The 19933-nt window shown below is 42.0% G+C and overlaps 1 protein-coding gene across 2 annotated transcripts in view; it reads right to left on the bottom strand.

Annotated features, from left to right (window-relative positions):
- Positions 1-17150, bottom strand: part of usp43b (ubiquitin specific peptidase 43b) — a 137420-nt gene extending 120270 nt beyond the window's left edge. The window contains exons 1-2 of one of the 2 annotated variants that reach the window (XM_039824519.1): positions 17021-17150; positions 15675-15755 (exon numbers count right to left, since the gene is read on the bottom strand). In XM_039824519.1, the coding sequence (XP_039680453.1) occupies positions 15675-15755; positions 17021-17023 (84 nt within the window). In that variant the 5' untranslated portion in view covers positions 17024-17150. Of the gene's footprint in view, positions 1-5051; positions 6089-15674; positions 15756-17020 lie in introns of those variants that run through there. The other variant, XM_039824518.1, reaches the window with a different exon arrangement.
- Between the last annotated feature and the right edge of the window lie 2783 nt (positions 17151-19933).

Raw genomic sequence — 19933 nt, 5'->3', positions numbered from 1 at the left:
TGGCGTGCACAGTGTACATCCTGTTGAAAGGGTAATTGTCACACCGAAAAAAAAGAGAGATCCCTTTCAACACTTGCCCTTTTATCATTTCTTATCAAAATTCATGTGGTGTGACGAGGAAGTACTCTAGGTAGTCCTTTTAATCTGGCAGCTTTAGCCGAACCTTTCCAATCCAACTTTCAGAGGCCTGCAAAGTCTGATTATCAATTTACAACAACAAAATGATTAATTTAGCATTTAAATAAAGAGCGATCCTTCTTAAAGGATTATTTATAAGTGGTGTGTGTGAGTTCCTGCAACTGGGAGCTAATTTTGCCTCTCACACACAAGTCTTGGAGCTATCTGATTATTTTATAATGCCTCCCTCCAGGCAGCTGTGGTATTACTCAACAGGCAATTTCAGAAGGCCTAAGCTACATGAACTCTGGACCTCCTACGGTCACAAACCACAGCCAGGAGGCATAGCGATGTGTGTGTGTGTGTGTGCGTGCGTGCACTTTAACACAGGAAACATCTAATCACACACAAGGGGGAAGTGTTTAGTGTTTTTCTTTGAATCTATCTTTTAATCTTGGCAAGATGTTTCCTTGCTGTTCCCTTTGATTGTTGTCCTGAAAACATCGATATCGCGAGTCTCAAGAGATAAGAGGAAAATAAAAAAGTGTGGAATTGGGAAATTATTGGCAGTAAGGATTCTGGTTGACGGGGGAGCTGAGTTTTTCAAAGACCACAACAGATGGGAAAGCAAAAGAAAAGAAAAAAAAACGAAACAAAATTGATTGGGACTGAATTTCCCATGCAGCAAAAACACTTATTTTGCTCTCAGGTTGGCTTCCTCTTCATTACAATATATTCAAGCGTGAGGAAAGACATGAAAGTGCCTCTACAGTAGGGGTCAGGAAATTCCAGTAGCCATACTTGCGTACCCTTTTCTTACAGGATAATTAGCATTTCCAAGAATAGATCCATTGTGGCGGTTTTTTTTGTTCGCTGCTCCAAATTATCTTCTTCTTGCCTTGAACTGTGGCTCAAAGAAATCCAGAGCAAAGCGCTTCAGGCAGATAAAGTACAGTTGCTTTTCTCCCACCAATCTCCAGTGTGGGCAGAGTAGGAAAGCCTGAGGGTCTCCTGATAGGGTCTCTGTCACCGGCCCCGATCCTCGGGGAGGGAAGATTCTTAAGTGGAGAAGTGTTACAGTAAATCATCTCCTCCGTACTTTGCATCACAACGGCAACACTTCTAAATAAACGCGGTGACGTCACCTGGACCTTACTTCACTTGCCATCATATCTGTACATTTCATCTAACGGTTGGGGGGCTACAATAAACATAGAATTTCTCATGAGCAATTTTTGAAGGGGACACTAATAATACAGCCAAAATTGTACTTGTATAGGATACAGTATGTGCTCTATAACAACGCTGTGGACCACGCAGGGAGGAGGTCAGGGTGGGTCATAAAACATTGAGCGTGTTTACATGCCGTTTTAAAGTGCTCATATTATGCTCATTTTCAGGTTCATAATTGTATTTAGAGGTTGTAGCAGAATAGGTTTACATGGTTTCATTTTTAAAAAACAATTTTTGTTGTACTGCACATTGCTGCAACTCCTCTTTTCACCCTGTGTGTTGAGCTCTCTGTTTTAGCTACAGAGTGAGACATCTCACTTCTGTTCCATCTTTGTTGGGAGTCGCACATGCTCAGTAGCTAGGTAAGGACTACTAGCCAGTCAGAAGCAGAGTATGAGGCGTGCCCTGACAGTAGCTAGGTAAGGACTACTAGCCAGTCAGAAGCAGAGTATGAGGCGTGCCCTGACAGTAGCTAGGTAAGAACTACTAGCCAGTCAGAAGCAGAGTATGAGGGCATGCCCTGACAGTACCTAGGTAAGGACTACTAGCCAGTCAGAAGCAGAGTATGAGGGTGTGTCCTGACAGTACCTAGGTAAGGACTACTAGCCAGTCAGAAGCAGAGTATGAGGGCGTGCCCTGACAGTACCTAGGTAAGGACTACTAGCCAGTCAGAAGCAGAGTATGAGGCGTGCCCTGACAGTACCTAGGTAAGGACTACTAGCCAGTCAGAAGCAGAGTGTGAGGGTGTGCCACGCTAGCAGCTAGGCGAGCATTATAACGTGTGTTCCAAAGTGACCACGTTTGTCTCTGAAGTAAAGGCTGGACTACAATAGAGCTGTTTGGAGCAGTTGGTGAACAGTGTTTTCTGTTAGAGATGGTAAGTCCCTTTTGGGGGGACTTTGGGCTTTTTCACTTTGTAAACCTATAACGTGCACAAAAAAGATATATAACACAATAAAGGAAAGGAAAGAAAAAAAATGATATTCAGGTTAAAGCAATACCCCGGTTTGTCAAATGCCATGTATACACCTTACCCCAGTTAAAGTCGAGTTCTCATAACCCGGTTAATAGACCTAGAGAAGCCCCTTCAGTAACTGGGGTATTCCTGCATGTATTAATCCGAATCAGCGGGCCATCGACAGCAAAGAGCCTGCGGTCCATCTGTTTTACTCCCTGCCATCGGGTCCCATCGGGTCCCATCGGGTCCCATCGTGTCCCATTGGGTCCCATCGGGTCCCATCGGGTCCTTTCGGGTCCCATCGGGTCCCATCGGGTTCGGTCTTAATTTCTATCATTTTACTCCGGGTTGCGTGGTAAATGAGCGGTCAGGTGATGCGTTTTAGATTAGCGTGAATTCATGGATGCTGAGGAGGTGAAACGGAGGCTGGCCTCTTTGTTCCAACTTCCAAGTGGCCTATAGCCTACTTTAGTCATGAATAAACGATGTTAAAAAATGTATAAATGACTCATTCTTGACAAAAGGCAAAAGAGCTGAGCATTTGAATAACGTCGGGCTGTAAACGGGTTTGGGCTTTTAAAAAGCTCTCAATCAAAATGTACTCGTCGGGCTCGGGCCAAATTCTGTCGGGCTCGGGCCTAACTTTTAAGGCCCGATTACAGCTCTAGGTCCTGACCCCCCTGACCCCCCCGTGTTTTCCGCCTATGCTCGCCATGCTGTGTGAGGAAATAAAACAGCGCTTCACAGACCTGCAACAACAAAGTGATGATTAACTTCCTGCTGGGATTGTTCATAAAAACGATGCCAGCCGTTTGAACCTTATTTCTAACAGTGAAGTGTTTAGTGCCGTAATAAAGGGTCTCCTAGTGGACAAAGTCACCTGCTGACCCCGTTACACTCTGACTGCAGCGACTGCAGCATCATTATCACCGAACAGGAAAACACTGAAGTCACACGGCAAAGCACCGTGCGCCATTATTGCATGTGGGAAGAGAATGTTTGCTATAGGCTACTATTATAGCAAGTGATGCAAGACTTGTGACACCCCTCTTTTATCTGAACATTAAGGCTTGGTTAAAAAAAAAAAAAAAAATTTGATCTTCTTTTGACTGATCCGATATGGATTCATAAAATCCTGAGATCGGTCTTTTCGTTTTACAACCAGAGTGAAGATATTTGTATCATATGAGACTAGACCATCTAAGGAACCCACGTCATGCTGAATAATGCTCCAGAGTTAGGCGAAATTTTGGCAAAGGAAAAACTGGCATGGCTCTTTACACAGATGATTGGCTGATGAAATCGCTTTCACGTCCAAGCAAAACTGTAACTGAAATAGCCCTAATCGACTCAGGACTCAAACCGGCACCTTGTGAATCGGAATCAAATCAATTCAGAAAAAATCAGTGGCGATACCATGCCCTACTGAATATTACATTCAGGCTACTCCATGCACCGTACAGTGGTGCTGAGGTCATACTGTGTGCATAACATGTCATTATGTTTGACTCAACAAAATGCTCAATCTGCACTTTTGTTGTGGCACTTTTAGGCCTTTATTAGATAGGACAACTTTAGACATGGAAGGGGAGAGAGAGGGGGAACGACATGCAGCAAAGGGCCGCAGGTCAGAATCGAACCTGTGTGACTAAGCCTCTGTAAATGGGTGTACGCTCTACCAGGGGAGCTACCCAGGCGCCCCTTCTGTGAGAGTTAAGTTAATGTTAACCACTGAAACGGTAGCTTTTTTTAATCTTACCAGTACTTTTCAACACTGAATCTACTCTGTGTTATAGGCTACACTCATTACTGAGCTCATATCCTCCTGTGAACCCTATTGTGCTCATAAAACGAATTATAAAATTTCACTGCAAGTACATGTACAGTGTATGAAAATATATATACAGTAGTATGTTTGTAGGGTACCGAAATACACTTAAACAATCGCATTTTAGTATGATCAGGTACATTATGGACAAAGTCTGCTAGAAACGATTTAGGTGTATGTATGTATGTATGTATGTATGTATGTATGTATGTATGTATGTATGTATGTATGTATGTATGTATAGCTCTTTTTTATGTGTTTTTACAGCAGCAATGGTCATAGTTTCCTTCATGCTTTACATATTTGTGTTTTGAGGAATAACATCAAGAAATCTTGAGTAAACACACTTATTGTTTAGCTTTTGTTTGACTTTTGCACAACTGAAATGTAATAATTTCAAAAATAGTTGGTCTTTACTATACTACTCATTAGTCTGTGTGGTAGTACACTTTAGTGTGCTGTAGCATGTAACACTTAGTATTACTTTAGACTAATGTATACTGCATAAAAATAAGTCGTTCGATAACGTTCAGGGCTAATTTAAATTTTCATCGTCCATACTGTATCCAAAGGGATTCTTCTCAACATATGAAAGTAAATATGAGGTATTTTTAAGTTTACTTTTCAAAAAGCAAACAAAGAAAGTAAAAGATGCATTTCTTTTTTAAGAAAATTGGTTTGTAATGATATTTGAGGGTTACAAATGTCGTTAATTCTCTTGTTTCTTTACTTATATCTTACTACTTATATATAAGCTTTTGCTTCAGCCTAATCCTTTCAGTCTTTAGACCGTTAACTGTCTGAGTTTGCACTGTGCTATGTATGTGGTTATTGATTTTTATGATGACTGAATAAAAACTACTAGTAGTGGTTTTCCCCAGGTGTTTAGCTGATGTGTGGTACTTGGGGGTATACCTTGAAGTCCACAGACAGCTGTGGGGTGTACTCCAGAGTCCACAGAGCCCGGACGAGTGATGCCAACTGCTCCGTGACTTCCCCCTTGGCGAGCAGAGTCTCCTCGGTCTTCACCACGCCGTTGATCCTGGTGTGACCCAGGTCCAGCTTGTATCGCTCCAGCCCCAGGTACTCCGCGAGCAGGTCCGTGTTGCTCAAACACTGCACCACGGCGTTCATGAAACAGGTGTTCCCGTGGTTCTTCAGCCCCAGGACGCCGGGGGTTTTCTCCGCGTGTTTGGAAAGGAGCCTCTCTCTGCCCAGGTACGACGACGACGAAGACGACGGGCCCGAGTTGTTCTTCACCATGCGATCCCAGGTCACATGGAGCACGTCCTTTTTGACAACTCCCGAGCCGGCGCTGAGCGTGCAAGGTGCGCCGATCCGAAACCCGCCGTCGTCGTCCTCCGCGTCCGGCGCGCCAGCGTCCCCAAAGTGCGTCAAAGTGCCCAAAGTTTTGATGATTCGGTTCACGAAACTCCCCACGGACTTCAACGATTTCTTTCGGAAAAGCTTCCCAGATTTCGGCTTCTTCTCTTTGCGCTTCTCCTCCTTCGATGTCGGCATTTCCTCCTTGACTCTGGTCGGTTTCTCCATGGCAGTGCCCTCTCTCTATCTCTCTCTCTCTACTCCCTTGCTCGTCTATTCGGAGACTGGTGATTGTGTGAATCCCGACGCCGGTGTGTCTCTTCTCCGACAGTGTGCCCCGCTGTCCGGATAGCAAAGGGAAAAGCGCGCAGGGGTGACACCATCGCGGAGCCCGGAGACACAACAGCCCACTGTTACTGCACCGCGCGCGGACGGTAAACCTTCCTCATCCATCCCAGCACTTACTGAAGCCGTTCATTATCACTCCGAGACCGCTGTCACCGGCAGCGTCTCGTCATGGCCCGGCACAACACGAGCCGCTCCGCCGTGCAGCTGCAGCACTGAGCGTTCCCCTCCCAGTCCCATCGCTCCCAGCCTAGCCTGGAGAAAGGCTGCTGATTGTGCGGCTGCCCCCTCCCACTCTGCTGCTGCCGCCGCTGCTGCACATGGAGCAGATAAAAGAGCAGTGTGCACCGTGGACCATGGGCGATTTTAGACCCTTTTTAGGGGGGGCTCAAGCCCCCCTAAATTTCATCTCAATTTTCATCACTATAATAATAAAAAACTTTTTTTTAAATCAATTTTGGTGCTTCAAGTGACAGTCTTCCAGAAAAAAAAAAGTTTGTTGTGGGCAAAAATCCTTGATTATGTAGCACGTTTTCTTAAAAAATGCGATGGAATTTGCAGGATATTTATGCAATTTTATGCGATGAAATTGCGGGAACTTGCAAAAATTGCTGGAACTTGAGATGAAAAAAAAAAGTGATTCCCCCAACACCCTGCTTTTGTGCCAGACTCCCGCAAGAATGTATACTTACAAGCAGTGTTGTGACCAATAGAGCTGGGCAATATGGAGAAAAATCAAATATCACAATATTTTTAAACCAAATACATCGCTGTTTATATTGCAGCAATATTGTAAGGTTGACAATTGATGCTTCACAATGACATTTTTGAAAAATAATCATCAATAATGTAGATATAATGACCAAGTGGGTAAAGGCAGAAAATAAAACAGCTGGTAAGTCTGGTAAGTTCAGAAAATTATCTGTCATGCAGCCTTTAAAACCAGGAAAAGACAACACTTGTGTCATATCACGATATCCAAAATTTAAGACCATACCGATGTTGATATAACATCGATATATTGCCCAGCCCTGTGACCAAGTCATCTTTGCTCAAGTCCCAAGTAAGTCTCAAGTCATTTGGTCCAAGTCTCAAGTTTTTTTGTTGTTGGTCAAGTCGAGTCCTTGGTCAAGGCAAGTCCCAAATCAAGTCCCATATTTTTTCTTTGACGTTACGTGTTGCCATAGCAAGGAGTTTGACTGACAGCAAGTCATCCAATCATGACAATCGCATACTGGGGAGCTTTTTGAGTCGTCCAATCATGATAAACAGTTTGCTGTCTAACTATCCAGTATGTGATAACATTAAATTATTTCTTTTTTTACCCCCATGGTTTATTTAGACTTTTGCAGTTACAAAATCCATGCAAGAAATGAATCTGTAATTATAATACGTATGTAATAGTATACTTATATGCTATTTAGATTTACAATACAAATTATTTCATATTTACATTCAAACTTATGAATACATACACGCAAGCCATCTGAGTCACCGTGCCTCAAGTCATTTATTTTTTGCTAAGTCAAGTCATCAAATTGGTGACTCGAGTCAACTCCAAGTTACCAAGTCTCAAGTCCACATCTCTGCTTAAAAGTATTAAAAAGTAAAAGTAGGCTACTCGTGGAAAAATCAGGGCTGGACATAACGATTATTTTCGATGCTGATTCATCTGCAGATTATTTTCTAGATTAATCCATTTATTGTTTGGTCTATAAAATGTCAGAAAATAATGAAAAATTTCCATCCCAGTTTCTCAAAATCAAAGTGAGGTCTTTAAATGTCTCATTTTGTCCCTCCAAACCCCAAAGATATTCAGTTTAATATGATATAAAACAGAGAAAAAGCAGGAAAAGCTCCATATTTGAGAGGCCGAAACAGCATTTTCTGCCCTTTTTTGCATGAAAAACTGCTCAATTAATCGATTATCAAAATAATTAATCAAAACTACAAACTATTTAAATGAAACCATCTGAGAGGCTCAGAGGCTAACAAAGAGCTTTAGCCAAAACAGTTTAGAACCACTAATTTTATCGTAAACAATGCATTGTATTTTATAAGCTTATTTTATTTATTTATAATCCGGTTTGAAAATTAACCAGTAGCTATAACTGTCAAATGTAGTGGAGTTTAAGGTACAATGTATCCCTCTAAAATGTTAAAGTATACAGTAGCAAAGCATCAAGACACTAAGTACCAAAAAACTGTACTAAGTGCAGTAGATCTGAAAGCAGTGGTTGCGTGTAACTAACTATCATGGAAAAACGTTAAGGCCTTTACATGTATGTGCTCCCTGGGGTTCATGATGGTTAGGAGTCACTGGTCTAGTGTAATAATTTCTGCCAATTAAGAGAACATATTGTGTGTGACCCAGCAGTCTACAGAGGAAATTCATTAAGCCTTGGAAGGCATTTATGACAGGTTACAGAGTCCTGGATTATTACTATCATTCCTAGGCGATGAAGTATAGCAGAGCGGCACGGCTTATCTCCCTTTGCTCACTACATAGATATGTTTAATCACACAGGGATGTCTTTCTAACACTAAAAAAAAGTGCAGATTTATTGCAGCAGTGAGCAAAAGCACTCTCCTCCTCACTGCTAATGCAACCTGAAGAGTGAGTCGGAGCCAAGAAGGGGAGTGCTGCTGACGATGGTATGGAGAACCACCAGCAGGCTCAATTTCAACAGAGAGGAAAGTCAAGAATACTCATGAAATACTTTAAGCTGAGAGCTAGAAAACAGCCGTGAGTGTGCACGCAGCAGAAGGGCCTGAGCTCAGACTACTACAGCTTGAATCTGAAGGCCGGGATATATAACCATGCAAAGCCTCGCCAAAGGCTGTCATCGCTTGAGACGAGAAGGCAAATATTATCTTCTCTCTCACACGCCATGCACCCAAACATGCCACCTGTTCATGTGAACCAACACAGCAGACGCAAACTATGATCATTAAAATCTAACTTCCTTGAAATAGGTTCCACATCTATCCGATTGAGCAGCAAGTCTCACCTGCGTTATGCATGCAATATCTACAGAACCCACAGCTGGGTAGCCAACTTTCATATTTTTACGCCTCGACCAAATTGCCTCCGTAGTATCAAGTGTCGAAAAATACCTCGTCATTCAATACCCAATTTCAATACCTAAGGACTAAATCTCATCAGCGTCAGTGAGCCAATAAGCACGCAGCATGCCTCTACGATCTAGGATCTAATAATGCTTGTGATTGGCCGTCTATACGTAGTAGAGACCTGCAGGGAAAACTAGGGGTGTTAAAATGAATCACTGCATCGAGATGCGGACCTGGACCATTCTGCATCGATGCAGGGACAGACCATTGGCTTTCCCGTCGCTGCTTTGTGTTTTTGCCTTTTGTGTGTTGTCTGCCGTGTTCAGACTCCGCTACTTTCAGGAAGTGTCTTTTTTTAAGAGCAAATACAATAAAAAGGGGAGTTCATATATCTGTGACTGCTTGAATTTGTCGATGAAAACCATGTGTAGCAATATATAAAGATTTTGATGAGCTGACGCATCGTGATATCGAATAGATTCCTTGGCAGGATAATTGTAATCGAATGGGGACACCGGTGAAGATTCACACCCCTAGGAAAAACTCGATGTAACGCACAGAGACTGGGCTCACATTTGTGTTGTGTTTTGAGGTTTGACTAGAGTGTGCATTACATAGGTCTATAAGAGCTGAAAAATAATTTGTGTAATGTTGTAATGGATTTGATAAAATTGGTATAGAAAAACAGTAACGTTTTAGCCTGACCAGCCAGACCCACATCCAGATGTTGGGTCTGGGAACTCACCATTGGCAGGGCTCAATCTGAGGGGCGGGATCAACGGTTGTCTTTCAAATTCTCTCCATACGCAATAGGATAGCGCTACAACCAATCAGAGCAGCGCTAGTTGATAGATTCAACTTTTGCCGTATCCGGTCGGCAAAACTCCGAACACATCTTCCTTTTTTATGAAAGACTTCAGAGCCGTTCTTTGTTCTTTTCTCAAAGAAAAGCTGAACTCCAAGTCTTCCAGAGTCGCGGCCAAAGCCGATTCCAAAGACCGCTGTTCTCCAGCAGCAGCAGCCATCTTCTTGGTTTTCAAGTAGCAGGGAAGGAATACACGCGGAACCGTTGCAACTCTGCCGTTATTACGTTAAGCCCGCCCACCGACTCTATACACGATGTGATTGGCCTGACTAGAGTTTGATTTTTCCAGCTCGCAAGCCAACGGAGAGTTGCTAGACGACCCTGGCTGCAAATTACATTACAGATTTCTAGGCTAGTAACGTTTAGGAACCGGTATCAAATTCATGGTATTGGTATTTAACATGGTGTATGATACCCAGCCCTAACAGCACCTTGGGGGCTTCCCTAGCCAACACCCTGGATGTTCCTCCAGCAACAAAGACAAACTAAATGTAAGGCTCCACTCAGCCAGGAGGAACTACATAGGAATTCTCTTCTGACATGCGTTTCAACTCTTTGAATTGATCCCTCCACTTCTACACATTTGTGATGACTTCCATACAAATGTGGCTATACTGTAGGTATTTTCAACATTCATTGACAGAAGAGGGGAGACGTGATGAAACCAGGCCCAGATTGGCTAATCGGGAGCACTGGGAGAATTCCGGTCTGTTTTTTTTGGTTGCAAGGGCCGGCGGCCAGTCATAGGTTGAAAACATATAGTTGAAATATATCATTGATGCTGTCCCTAGGCTGCCTGCATTCACAGTCTACTCTTCTTATTTATTCTTGCAGCCCACTGTTCTCTATCACGCAGCTCACTACAGAGTGCAGCCTGGTTAATTGGACGTGCAGGGTTTTGGTTTTGACTTTCACTTCAGTCTAGAGCCCGACCGATAATATTGGTGGGCCGATATTATCGGCGGGCCGATATTATCGGCCGATATTAGGCATTTTCCAAACTATCGGTATCGCTATTTATAATGCCCGATAAATGAATATTTAAAAAATAAAATAAAAACGGACGAAACACCCTTCAACCATGTGCCGAGTGTTCGTCGTTGCATAATTTGTCCACCAGAGGGCGCTCTACAACCTCCCTGTTGGCAACAGTCATGTATAACCCTTTAAGTTCAATATCTTAAGTTTGTATTTTTATTTTATTTATCAGAACTTTAATATATTTTGATGTTCTGTTGTGACAATGAAACAAACAAGTTTATTTTTAACTGCATTATCATATTAATTTAGTGAGGACTCCTAAATAACTACAAATAACTAATGTTCGGGAAATCTGTTTTTTTTGTTATGCGTTTCTGGATTTTTTTTTTTTTTTTTTTTTAAATCAGCGGATATATTGGAATATCAGATTTTTAAATCACCAAATATTTGTAGTGACATTGGCCTTAAAGATCCTTTATCGGTCGGGCTCTACTTCTTTCGCTGGTGCTTGTTAGGATGCGACCCATAGACTGTTAATACGGTCTATGATGCAAACGGGACAATCGATCAAAATGGATAACAGAAAGCGCAAAGGCGGCACTGAAAAGGTGAGAAGCTCTAGAAAGTGACGCGGCCACTGAAGACTGAGCAACTTTTTCAGGATGCTAGCGGCTGTACAAAACATAATCCAATGTTGCCTGCTGCAAACCAGCGTTCATGTTTATGAATGAAATTTGTTCTTGTAGCTCCTCAGCAGCAGCCACTAGTCCAGTTTGCTGCTAACAGTGAAGAGCCGAGCAGCAGCCACGAGCCCAGAACTCCAGAGGTGGCAGGTAGGGTTGCTCATTGAGTGAATATTATAAGAACTAGAATTAATATTAATGAAGAGTATGGTGTAGACCTGCTCTATATGAAAAATGCCCAGAGATAATCAATGATACCGGACGATTCACACTAATGAAATTTACTTGACTTGATCAGAAAGCTTTGTAAAAAAGGGGAGATTTGTACTGAGAAGTATGACATTTAAAAAAAAAAAGTGATTTAGTGTCAGAAGCAGAGCAAGTAGTGTTCCAGGGATAGCGGCTGTCAGGGTGGAAGGCATAGGTAAGCTCTTGTAGCACAGGGAGTACGTTTACATGCACACCACTATTCCACTATTATTCAGAATATGACAATATTGCGAATTTGATACAGGTCATGTAAACAGCATAATGCGGTTGGATATTCATTCAGCGTGTCATACATACGCCACTTCATGTGATCAGTCTGGAATAAGGGCAAAAAACAGATTATGTAAACATAGTCAGTGTGTGAACAAGCAAACATGATCAGATTAGTATACCCACTTTATATGCCCAAATGTTACTAGTGACCCATTATGCCTTTTATCATCAAAAGTAAGATACGAAATAAATATACAAAGCTCACGACTGAAAAGGGAATACGATGAAAGTAATATGAAATACCATTTTTTTTGCAATTCTTTTATTTCATTTGAAGCTTTGGATATCTGATAGATTCTGATATTGTTGATCATTGTGTTGTTGTAAATATGTTGTTAACTGTTATAATAAATCTACGTTGTAAACACTTACTGTGTTTGCACTGAATTTGAAATCACATTTCACAAAAATGCATTGAATTACAAGGCTGTAGAGAAGAGTGCGCTATTGCAGACTTATATACTAAGGTTTTAATTACATTATTTTAATATAGTCAGTTGTGTCTAAGGCATGAAACTCCGGGCCTGAAAAAGAGTCCCACTCTAGGCCTTGATGAAACTACCAAAAAGCTACCAAAAAAAATTTGCATAATCATTCTCCAAGAGACTAGCTAAGACATACAGCTTTTTACCTTCTGCAATAATGACCCAGGGGCACCTCTGAGCCGCTGCCATCTATCATACACAGCATGCATACATTTGAGAGTTTGTGGCTAAGCAATAATCACCTCAGTGTTTGGCAGTTGTCTCCCTATTTTGGCCTCCTCTTTCCAATGTTATTTGATGCTATTTTTAGAGCTTATTCTGCATTTTCCTTTGCCACAGTAAGCTACCTTTTAATATTTCTGCAGCAAAGAAGATTTCTCCCACGGCTAACACCGGCATCTGATTTCATATACACGTGTAAGGTCTTCCCTCGCTATGCAAAGGGAGACGCAAAGACATACAGTACATTAGATGTATTTCCTTCCTCTATGTGTGGCCTATATTTTATTGTCTTTGATGTGAGGGAACATCTCATACAAAGCACAACTCTTTGAACATGAATGTGCTACCAACTCAAAATTAGAACATAAACCAAAACAAGACAGCAAGGTGTATTTGCTGCAGCACGCAATTAGATCAGTGTTGCTACGGTGCACGTGGTAGCCTAATATTTAAGCCATGTTCTGCCTATAAATGGAGAGGTAATTTGCCTGTGACGCTTGTCTCTTTAAAGAAGGAAATGTCATTCCCAAAGATGAAGTGGGCAACAGAGACCAGCTGGCCGTCTGAGTCATATGTGCCGTCTGCTCCGGGAACAAGCACGCCTTCTTTAGCTAAAAGAACAATGCTCCATCGCTGTCGCACTGCCCTGCGATGGCTGCTGAGCTACAGCAAAATACAATACACACATTACATGTTTCAAACATTTGCTATAGCTGACTCCATGCATGTTTTAAACTATGAATACCAACTTTTGCCTTCTAACATGCATTTAGAGTCCCTTCGTTTAGATACAACAGGCTCAAGAACTCTTTTATACATCAGTCTATCCTGTTGCTAAACCAAATCAGTGTGCTGCTGTATTTCTTTACAGCGCCGGCTTAATATAATGTTCTACAAAAGTTTTTGAAGGTTTTCCGAGATGATTGCCTCCGTCAGAGCTAAATTGACAGAGCGGCTCCTGTGATGTGAATCGGTCTCAGCAGAAAAGAAACAGAAGGGGTTGAGTGGGCGAGTTCTGGCTTCCACCAGGTCCCAGATTTTGCAGGCCCCATCTGAGCTGGCAATAACACATTCCTTGTCAATGCCTTTAATCGTAATGCAGTTGGCAGAGGCCGTAAGCTTTCTCATGGACTCCAGGAGCTTGTTGAGTCCTGGGCAGGATATCCCACACACACGCACACACACACGCACCTGGACGGAGAAGAGGCAGCCATCGGCTTAACAGCACACATGAGGCTACTGACACAGCACTCTCTCTAGAGGCTGCGAAGCCCAGGCTACAGAGCTATTTCTATTCATGCCCTATTTCAGCCACAACCAGTCCTACTTTCACTGTATCTCGACTGTTATCAGCAGGAAAGTAGACCCACGTATGCAGCAAGGAACCAAACCGGCTCACATTAAAACTGCAGCAGAAATGCATTTTATTCCTGTCTCGCAGGCCTGGAGTGTAACCATGAATATACTCAGTGTGTGTGTGTGTGTGTGTGTGTGTGTGTGTGTGTGTGTGTGTGTGTGTGTGTGTGTGTGTGTGTGTGTGTGTGTGTGTTAAGAGTCCCCAGGTGGGTTTATTTCTCCTCCCCTGCCTCGTTATTCTCTTTCTATCTCCCTGGTGGCTGTCAATGCCAAAGTTGCGGGTTGACTCGTGTGAACAGGAAGTATCCTGCGTGCCCTTTACAGCAGTACAGCTTATATACACATATGAATATAGATCGGGGTCTTTTTAATGACGTTGTTGTAATTTCTAATGAGTCATAACATGAGTAGTGCTGGGTATCGTTCAAAAGTATTCGATACCGGTACCGATATCAATAACGTGACTTTTCGATACCGGTTCCTAAGCGATACTTTTTCCGATACCAATTTTATAAAACAAAAAGAAATTACAACATTACGGCACAAATCTTTTTATTTATTTTCCAGCTCCTACCACGTCAGCCCCGTCTCTGTGCCTAAATGTCGAGTTTTTCCTGCGTGTCTCTACGACGTGTAACGTTAGACAGCCAATCACAGACATTATTAGATATTGGTAGGAGCATGCTGCGTGCTTATTGGCTCGCTGACGAGATTTACTCCTTTAGGTATTGAAATTGGGTATTGAATGACGAGGTATTTTTCTATACTTTTTTGATACTACTAAAAAGGGCAATTCGGTCGGTGCCTAAAATGTATTGAATTCTGTACCCAGCCCTAAACATGAATCAGCATCTGCACGCTGAGTGAAGAAGTGACGGACGAATATGGGGGGCCGGTAGGGACGGCCCCTCATAGATGAACTGTAAAAGGCCGTCACATTCAGAGGGTCTTAGAATGGAAGCTGCTGCTTGACGACGCTTCCACCAATGAGAAAGTCTGTAAAACTGCAACAAGCTCTGCAAGTAAGGGACTTGTGATTGTCGGTACTGCCACTGTAAAAACACAACATTAATATTTAACTCTATTGCTTTTATAATTCAGAAAAAAATTTGCATTTATAGTTTAATAGTACACAGACTGACAATCTATCCCAAATCAGTTTTTTTTTTCTGGCTCAGAGTGGGCCTTTCTTGGGGGGGACTACACACAGCAGTAAGCATGATCTGTTTGCGTACAGTAAAGGCTATGAGTCTGTGTTACCTCATTTGACAGAAATTTATGCATTTTGCTTATTTCTGACAATTTGATAAAAATATATATATATATAATGTTTGAGTAAATAATCTCCACTTAACAAAACTGGTTAAAAATCATATTTTATATTTAAATAAATCACCAGGAGAGTCCGGTACAGCCCGACTCTGGAGCTAATAAACTAATTATCTTTCTTATTCAAGTTCATGTTCTGCTTGTTAAACGGCTGTTTAGTAAATTAAAAAACACATTTGGAGAGGATGTAAATTTGCTATTTTTATTCTGATGCCGATTTTCCTTTGGGGCTAGCTAAAACGTCTTTGTGTGTGTGTGTGTGTGTGTGTGTGTGTGTGTGTGTGTGTGTGTGTGTGTGTGTGTGTCAAAATTTCCTCTATGCAGGAATACATACCTCTGTATGCAGCTGCGACTTCATAAGACTTGTGTTAGGGCTCCCTCTGCTGGCAGGTTCTGTGTATGAAATGCTGACTCTCTGTTTTAAAGGAAGCAGCCAAAAATGGGACAACACAACAAATGAGTATTTAACAGATGATGATGATGGTGACACTGACTGATGATTAAACTCACAGAAGCAGGACTGTCACAGTACATCTGCTACAAATTACAAGCCACATTGTTCACAACACTGTTCTGGCTGGGTTAAAAGAATCAATTCTCTAATTAAAAATCAGGAATGGATCTCATTCATGGGGAGGGGGATGTCAACATTAACCTGATGCGTTGCAAAAAATATTGCAATCCAGGGGGTTGCTTCCTGTTTGTACAAATCACAGCAGAAGTTCTCTAGGAATCTCTTTTATATCCCAAAATATAGTGGATGATTTCAACGTCTTTTTCTTGTCCTAAAGTACATTGTTGTCTGGTTCTATATCGTCATGTGCTGTTCTGTCTGTTACAAACCGTGAGATTGATAATTAATGTATGAGTTTGTATAAAGGCTGCACAATTAACTGCAATTTTGTTGAAATCGCAATATGGACTAGTGCAATATCCAAATCGCAGGGGGATGCAACACAAAATATGTGTCAAGCCATTCTTAATAAAGTAACGTGGTGGGCGCCCTGATGGCTCGGTTGGGGGAGCGGGCGCCCATGTGTAGGGGTTTGCTCCTCGACGCGGGGGTCCCGGGTTCGGCTCCAACCTGCGGCCCTTTGCTGCATGTCATTCACCCCTCTCTCTCCCCTTTCGTGTCTTCTGCTGTCCTGTCAAAATAAAGGCTGAAAATGCCCAAAATATAATCTTAAAAAATATAAATAAATAAATAAATAAATAAAGTAACTTGGTGCTGTAGAGACGTCCCGGCCTACAAATCCTATCCTACAGACTACAGAAAAAATCTTTGTTTGGTACAGATCCTCACAAAAATCACACTATAAACTTTTTATTTTTTTTATTTTTTTATATACACTTTTCAATGAAAATAATTATTAAAAAAAATTATCATTCACTCCAATATCGTGAATCGTATCGCAATCGCAATATCAGTCAAAATAATCGCAATTAGATATTTTCCTCATACCGTGCAGTCCTAGTCTGTATGCAGCAGTTGTCAGTAGCGGTTAGTGTACTCCTTGTGCGTTATGTATTGATGAAAGGTATGAAACTTTTATTTGTTTATTTTCTGATGACAAGTACCACAGCACAACAGTTAGCTCTCCACAGTTGAGCCAGTCTCACACGAAATGCTAACACAAATAAGAAGCAAATTAGCAAATAAGAATAATTAAGGCAGCTTACCATAGGAGACGCCACATGCAGACTGTAAATGATTTCAGGGTGCCTGCAGGGGCGCAGCACAGGCCGCCCCCGCTACACACGTCCATGGCAACCACTTTTACCTCTACGATAAATCTCCGGAAAATCAACTCATCTAGCTCAGCGTAAATTCTTCCAGGAAGACCTAACACTTAACACTTAATCACTGCTCTCTTCCTAAATTGAATCAGCTGTTGGAGGCGTTCACCTTCCTGTTAAACCAAACAGAATCGGCCGTGAATTTCAAGGGCCAATCACAGCGTCACAACCCTGCTTTAAATCTGTTCCTCTCCCCGCTGCTGTCAGCTGTCATTTCAGGCAAAGCATTCAACCCTCCACCTCCAGTCATCGTCACCCAAAGGCTCCCTGGGCCTTCCTCCTGCAGGACATTCTGTCGACTCTTTCGGTCTGGTCTTCAGGCTCCTTCGCCGCCACCTCCAGTGTCTAGACTCCATCGGGGGGGATTGTCTTGGCTTCCTTACCCCTTTAAAAATAATTTTATAATGATGGAGTCTAAGCTCCGAAGACATTTTTATATGCTTATGTACAATAAACCTTTGCATATCTGCAAACAAGTGTCTCCTGATTGAAATTGAAAACAAGATAAAAAGCGTATAAGACGAGACAGTTAACAGTATTAAAATGAACTGATGACTGATAATAAATCACATGAAATGAATATTGAAATGAATAAACAGTGACAGTGATGGTACGTGAAATCATTAACTTCCGTACATCAGCACTTCATACCCAAGACACATTTCCTACAGGACCAACATACACGCCCACTGTCTTAAGCCAAGTGGCGTGTTATCCGTACGCATTTTGAGCGATGCGCATGTCTGTCTACGCTGTATACAGCGGACCTAAATATACACGCCACGTGCCGTGTTATCACGAGAAGAAACCGACAGTTTTGGATTTAGTAAAAGAAGATAGAGACTGTTGAGTTTTTTTTTTTTTCGCCCTTTCATACTACTCGCTACGCAAGGTAATGTAAGTCAATGGAGGCCAAACGGTGTCGATAAACACGCTAAAATATGACTTTGCGTCTTGATAACACGCCAATAATGGCATATGAATTGGCGTGTTATACATACGCCACTTCATGAGATCAGTCTGAATAAAGTTGATCTTAACCAGGGTTTTCCCTACCATTATAAGACTTACAGTAGGTGCAGCACCCAAGCCCTTTTGGGCAGCACCTAATCCGAATAAAACCAAAATCAGCATTAAAACTGACTGAATGACACTCAGATAATCAGATCTAATGGTTGGAGTCGGTCCCCTGTGGACTTCTTAAAGTGATGGTTCGGAGTAATTTCACCCTAGGGTCCTTTGCACCATGACCTCGAGCCAAACACCCCCAAGAAGTTTTTTTCACCTGGGTCTAACATTGGGAGAGGTAGCGTTATCAGCTGAATAGCTTAGTGCAGGCGCTAATGGATCCAGTGATGTATCTCGTAAATGACCCCACTAATAATGCCCGAAATGATACCAAACGTCTACACTAGTACAAATAGTTTTACTCAGAAAACGATGGATTGGAAAGTTTGTAAGTACACCAGAAGTTTATGTAAATAACACTTGCCTGCTGGCTTCTGCTCTCTGCTGTTGTTGTTGCTGCTGTGAGACGAGTGCTTAGGGCCGTCTACAAATTACAACACTGAAAAGAGATGCAACAAAAATATTTATTAATTTAACTTTTTTTAAAGTAAGTGCTGTAGTATAACTAGCAGGAGACAAATTATAATTGAGGTAAGTTTGGAGACATTACCTTATTTAATCATTACATTAATAAATATTACAGCACTCGTCTAACTGCCGGCAGCAGCAACAACAACAACAGCAGAGAGCAGAAGCCAGCAGGCAAGTGTCAAAAATGACATAAATATGGAGTAAAAAAAAAAGCATTAAAACCACAATAAGAAAACCAGTGCATTATCAACACAGTATGGTTCAAGTCTAGCTTAGCCTTTCAGCAGCTCATTTATGGCTCTGGGAAAAAAAGCTATTTCTCATGCGCGCCCTCATGACCCTAAGCCTGCCTGAGGGTAGGGTGTCAAACAGGATATGGCCAGGGTGTGTAGGGTCTGCTTTGATGCTTGCTGCTCTTCTCTGCAGCCTACTGGAGTATACTGTATGTCCTCCAGGCTTGGGAGAGGGGCACCAATGATTCTCTGGGCTGTTTTAATTACCCGCTGCAGGTCTTTTCTCTCCTCAGTGGTGCAGCTGGAGAACCACACTGTACAGCTGTATGCCAGCACACTCTCTATTGAGCACCTGTAAAAAAATGTGAGGAGTTCCTGCGGGACCTAAGTCTTCGACAAACCCAGGGAAAACACTGTTATCTTAATAGATTCGGGACCTCGAGAAGGGAAATCGAGTTGATTCAGGAAATCCTTGGTGACACCCAGCCCTGGTTCCGGCTGGTTGAGATGAATTCGTCTCTCGAGTTCCTATAAACAGCCGAGCAGGTGAAGATTTCTGCTGGATCAGCATGTCTACACACTACCACCTGGTACTCTGAACATGCACCTGATCCTCCCAAAACACACGGTAGCAACAACTAAATGCGACTAAAGATTATTTTCATTGTCGATTAATCTGTCGATTATTGTCTCGATTAGTTGTTTGGTCTCTAAAATGTCAGAAAATGATGAAAAATGTGGATCAGTTTTTCCCAAAGCCCAAGATGACGTCCTCAAATGTCTTGTTTTGTCCACAACTCAAAGATATTCAGTTTACTGTCACAGAGGAGAGAAGAAACTAGAACAATATTCACATTTAACAAGCTGGAATCAGAGAATTTTTACTTTCTTTTTCATAAAAAAAATGACTGAATCCGATCAATCCATTATCAAAATAGTTGCCTTTTAAATAGCTGACAACTAC

Source organism: Perca fluviatilis, chromosome 15 (genome assembly GCF_010015445.1).
Source record: "Perca fluviatilis chromosome 15, GENO_Pfluv_1.0, whole genome shotgun sequence".
In the NCBI taxonomy this organism is placed as follows: Eukaryota; Metazoa; Chordata; class Actinopteri; order Perciformes; family Percidae; genus Perca; species Perca fluviatilis.
Note: the sequence above shows the minus strand (reverse complement) of the source record. Positions and strands in the feature narration are given on the sequence as shown.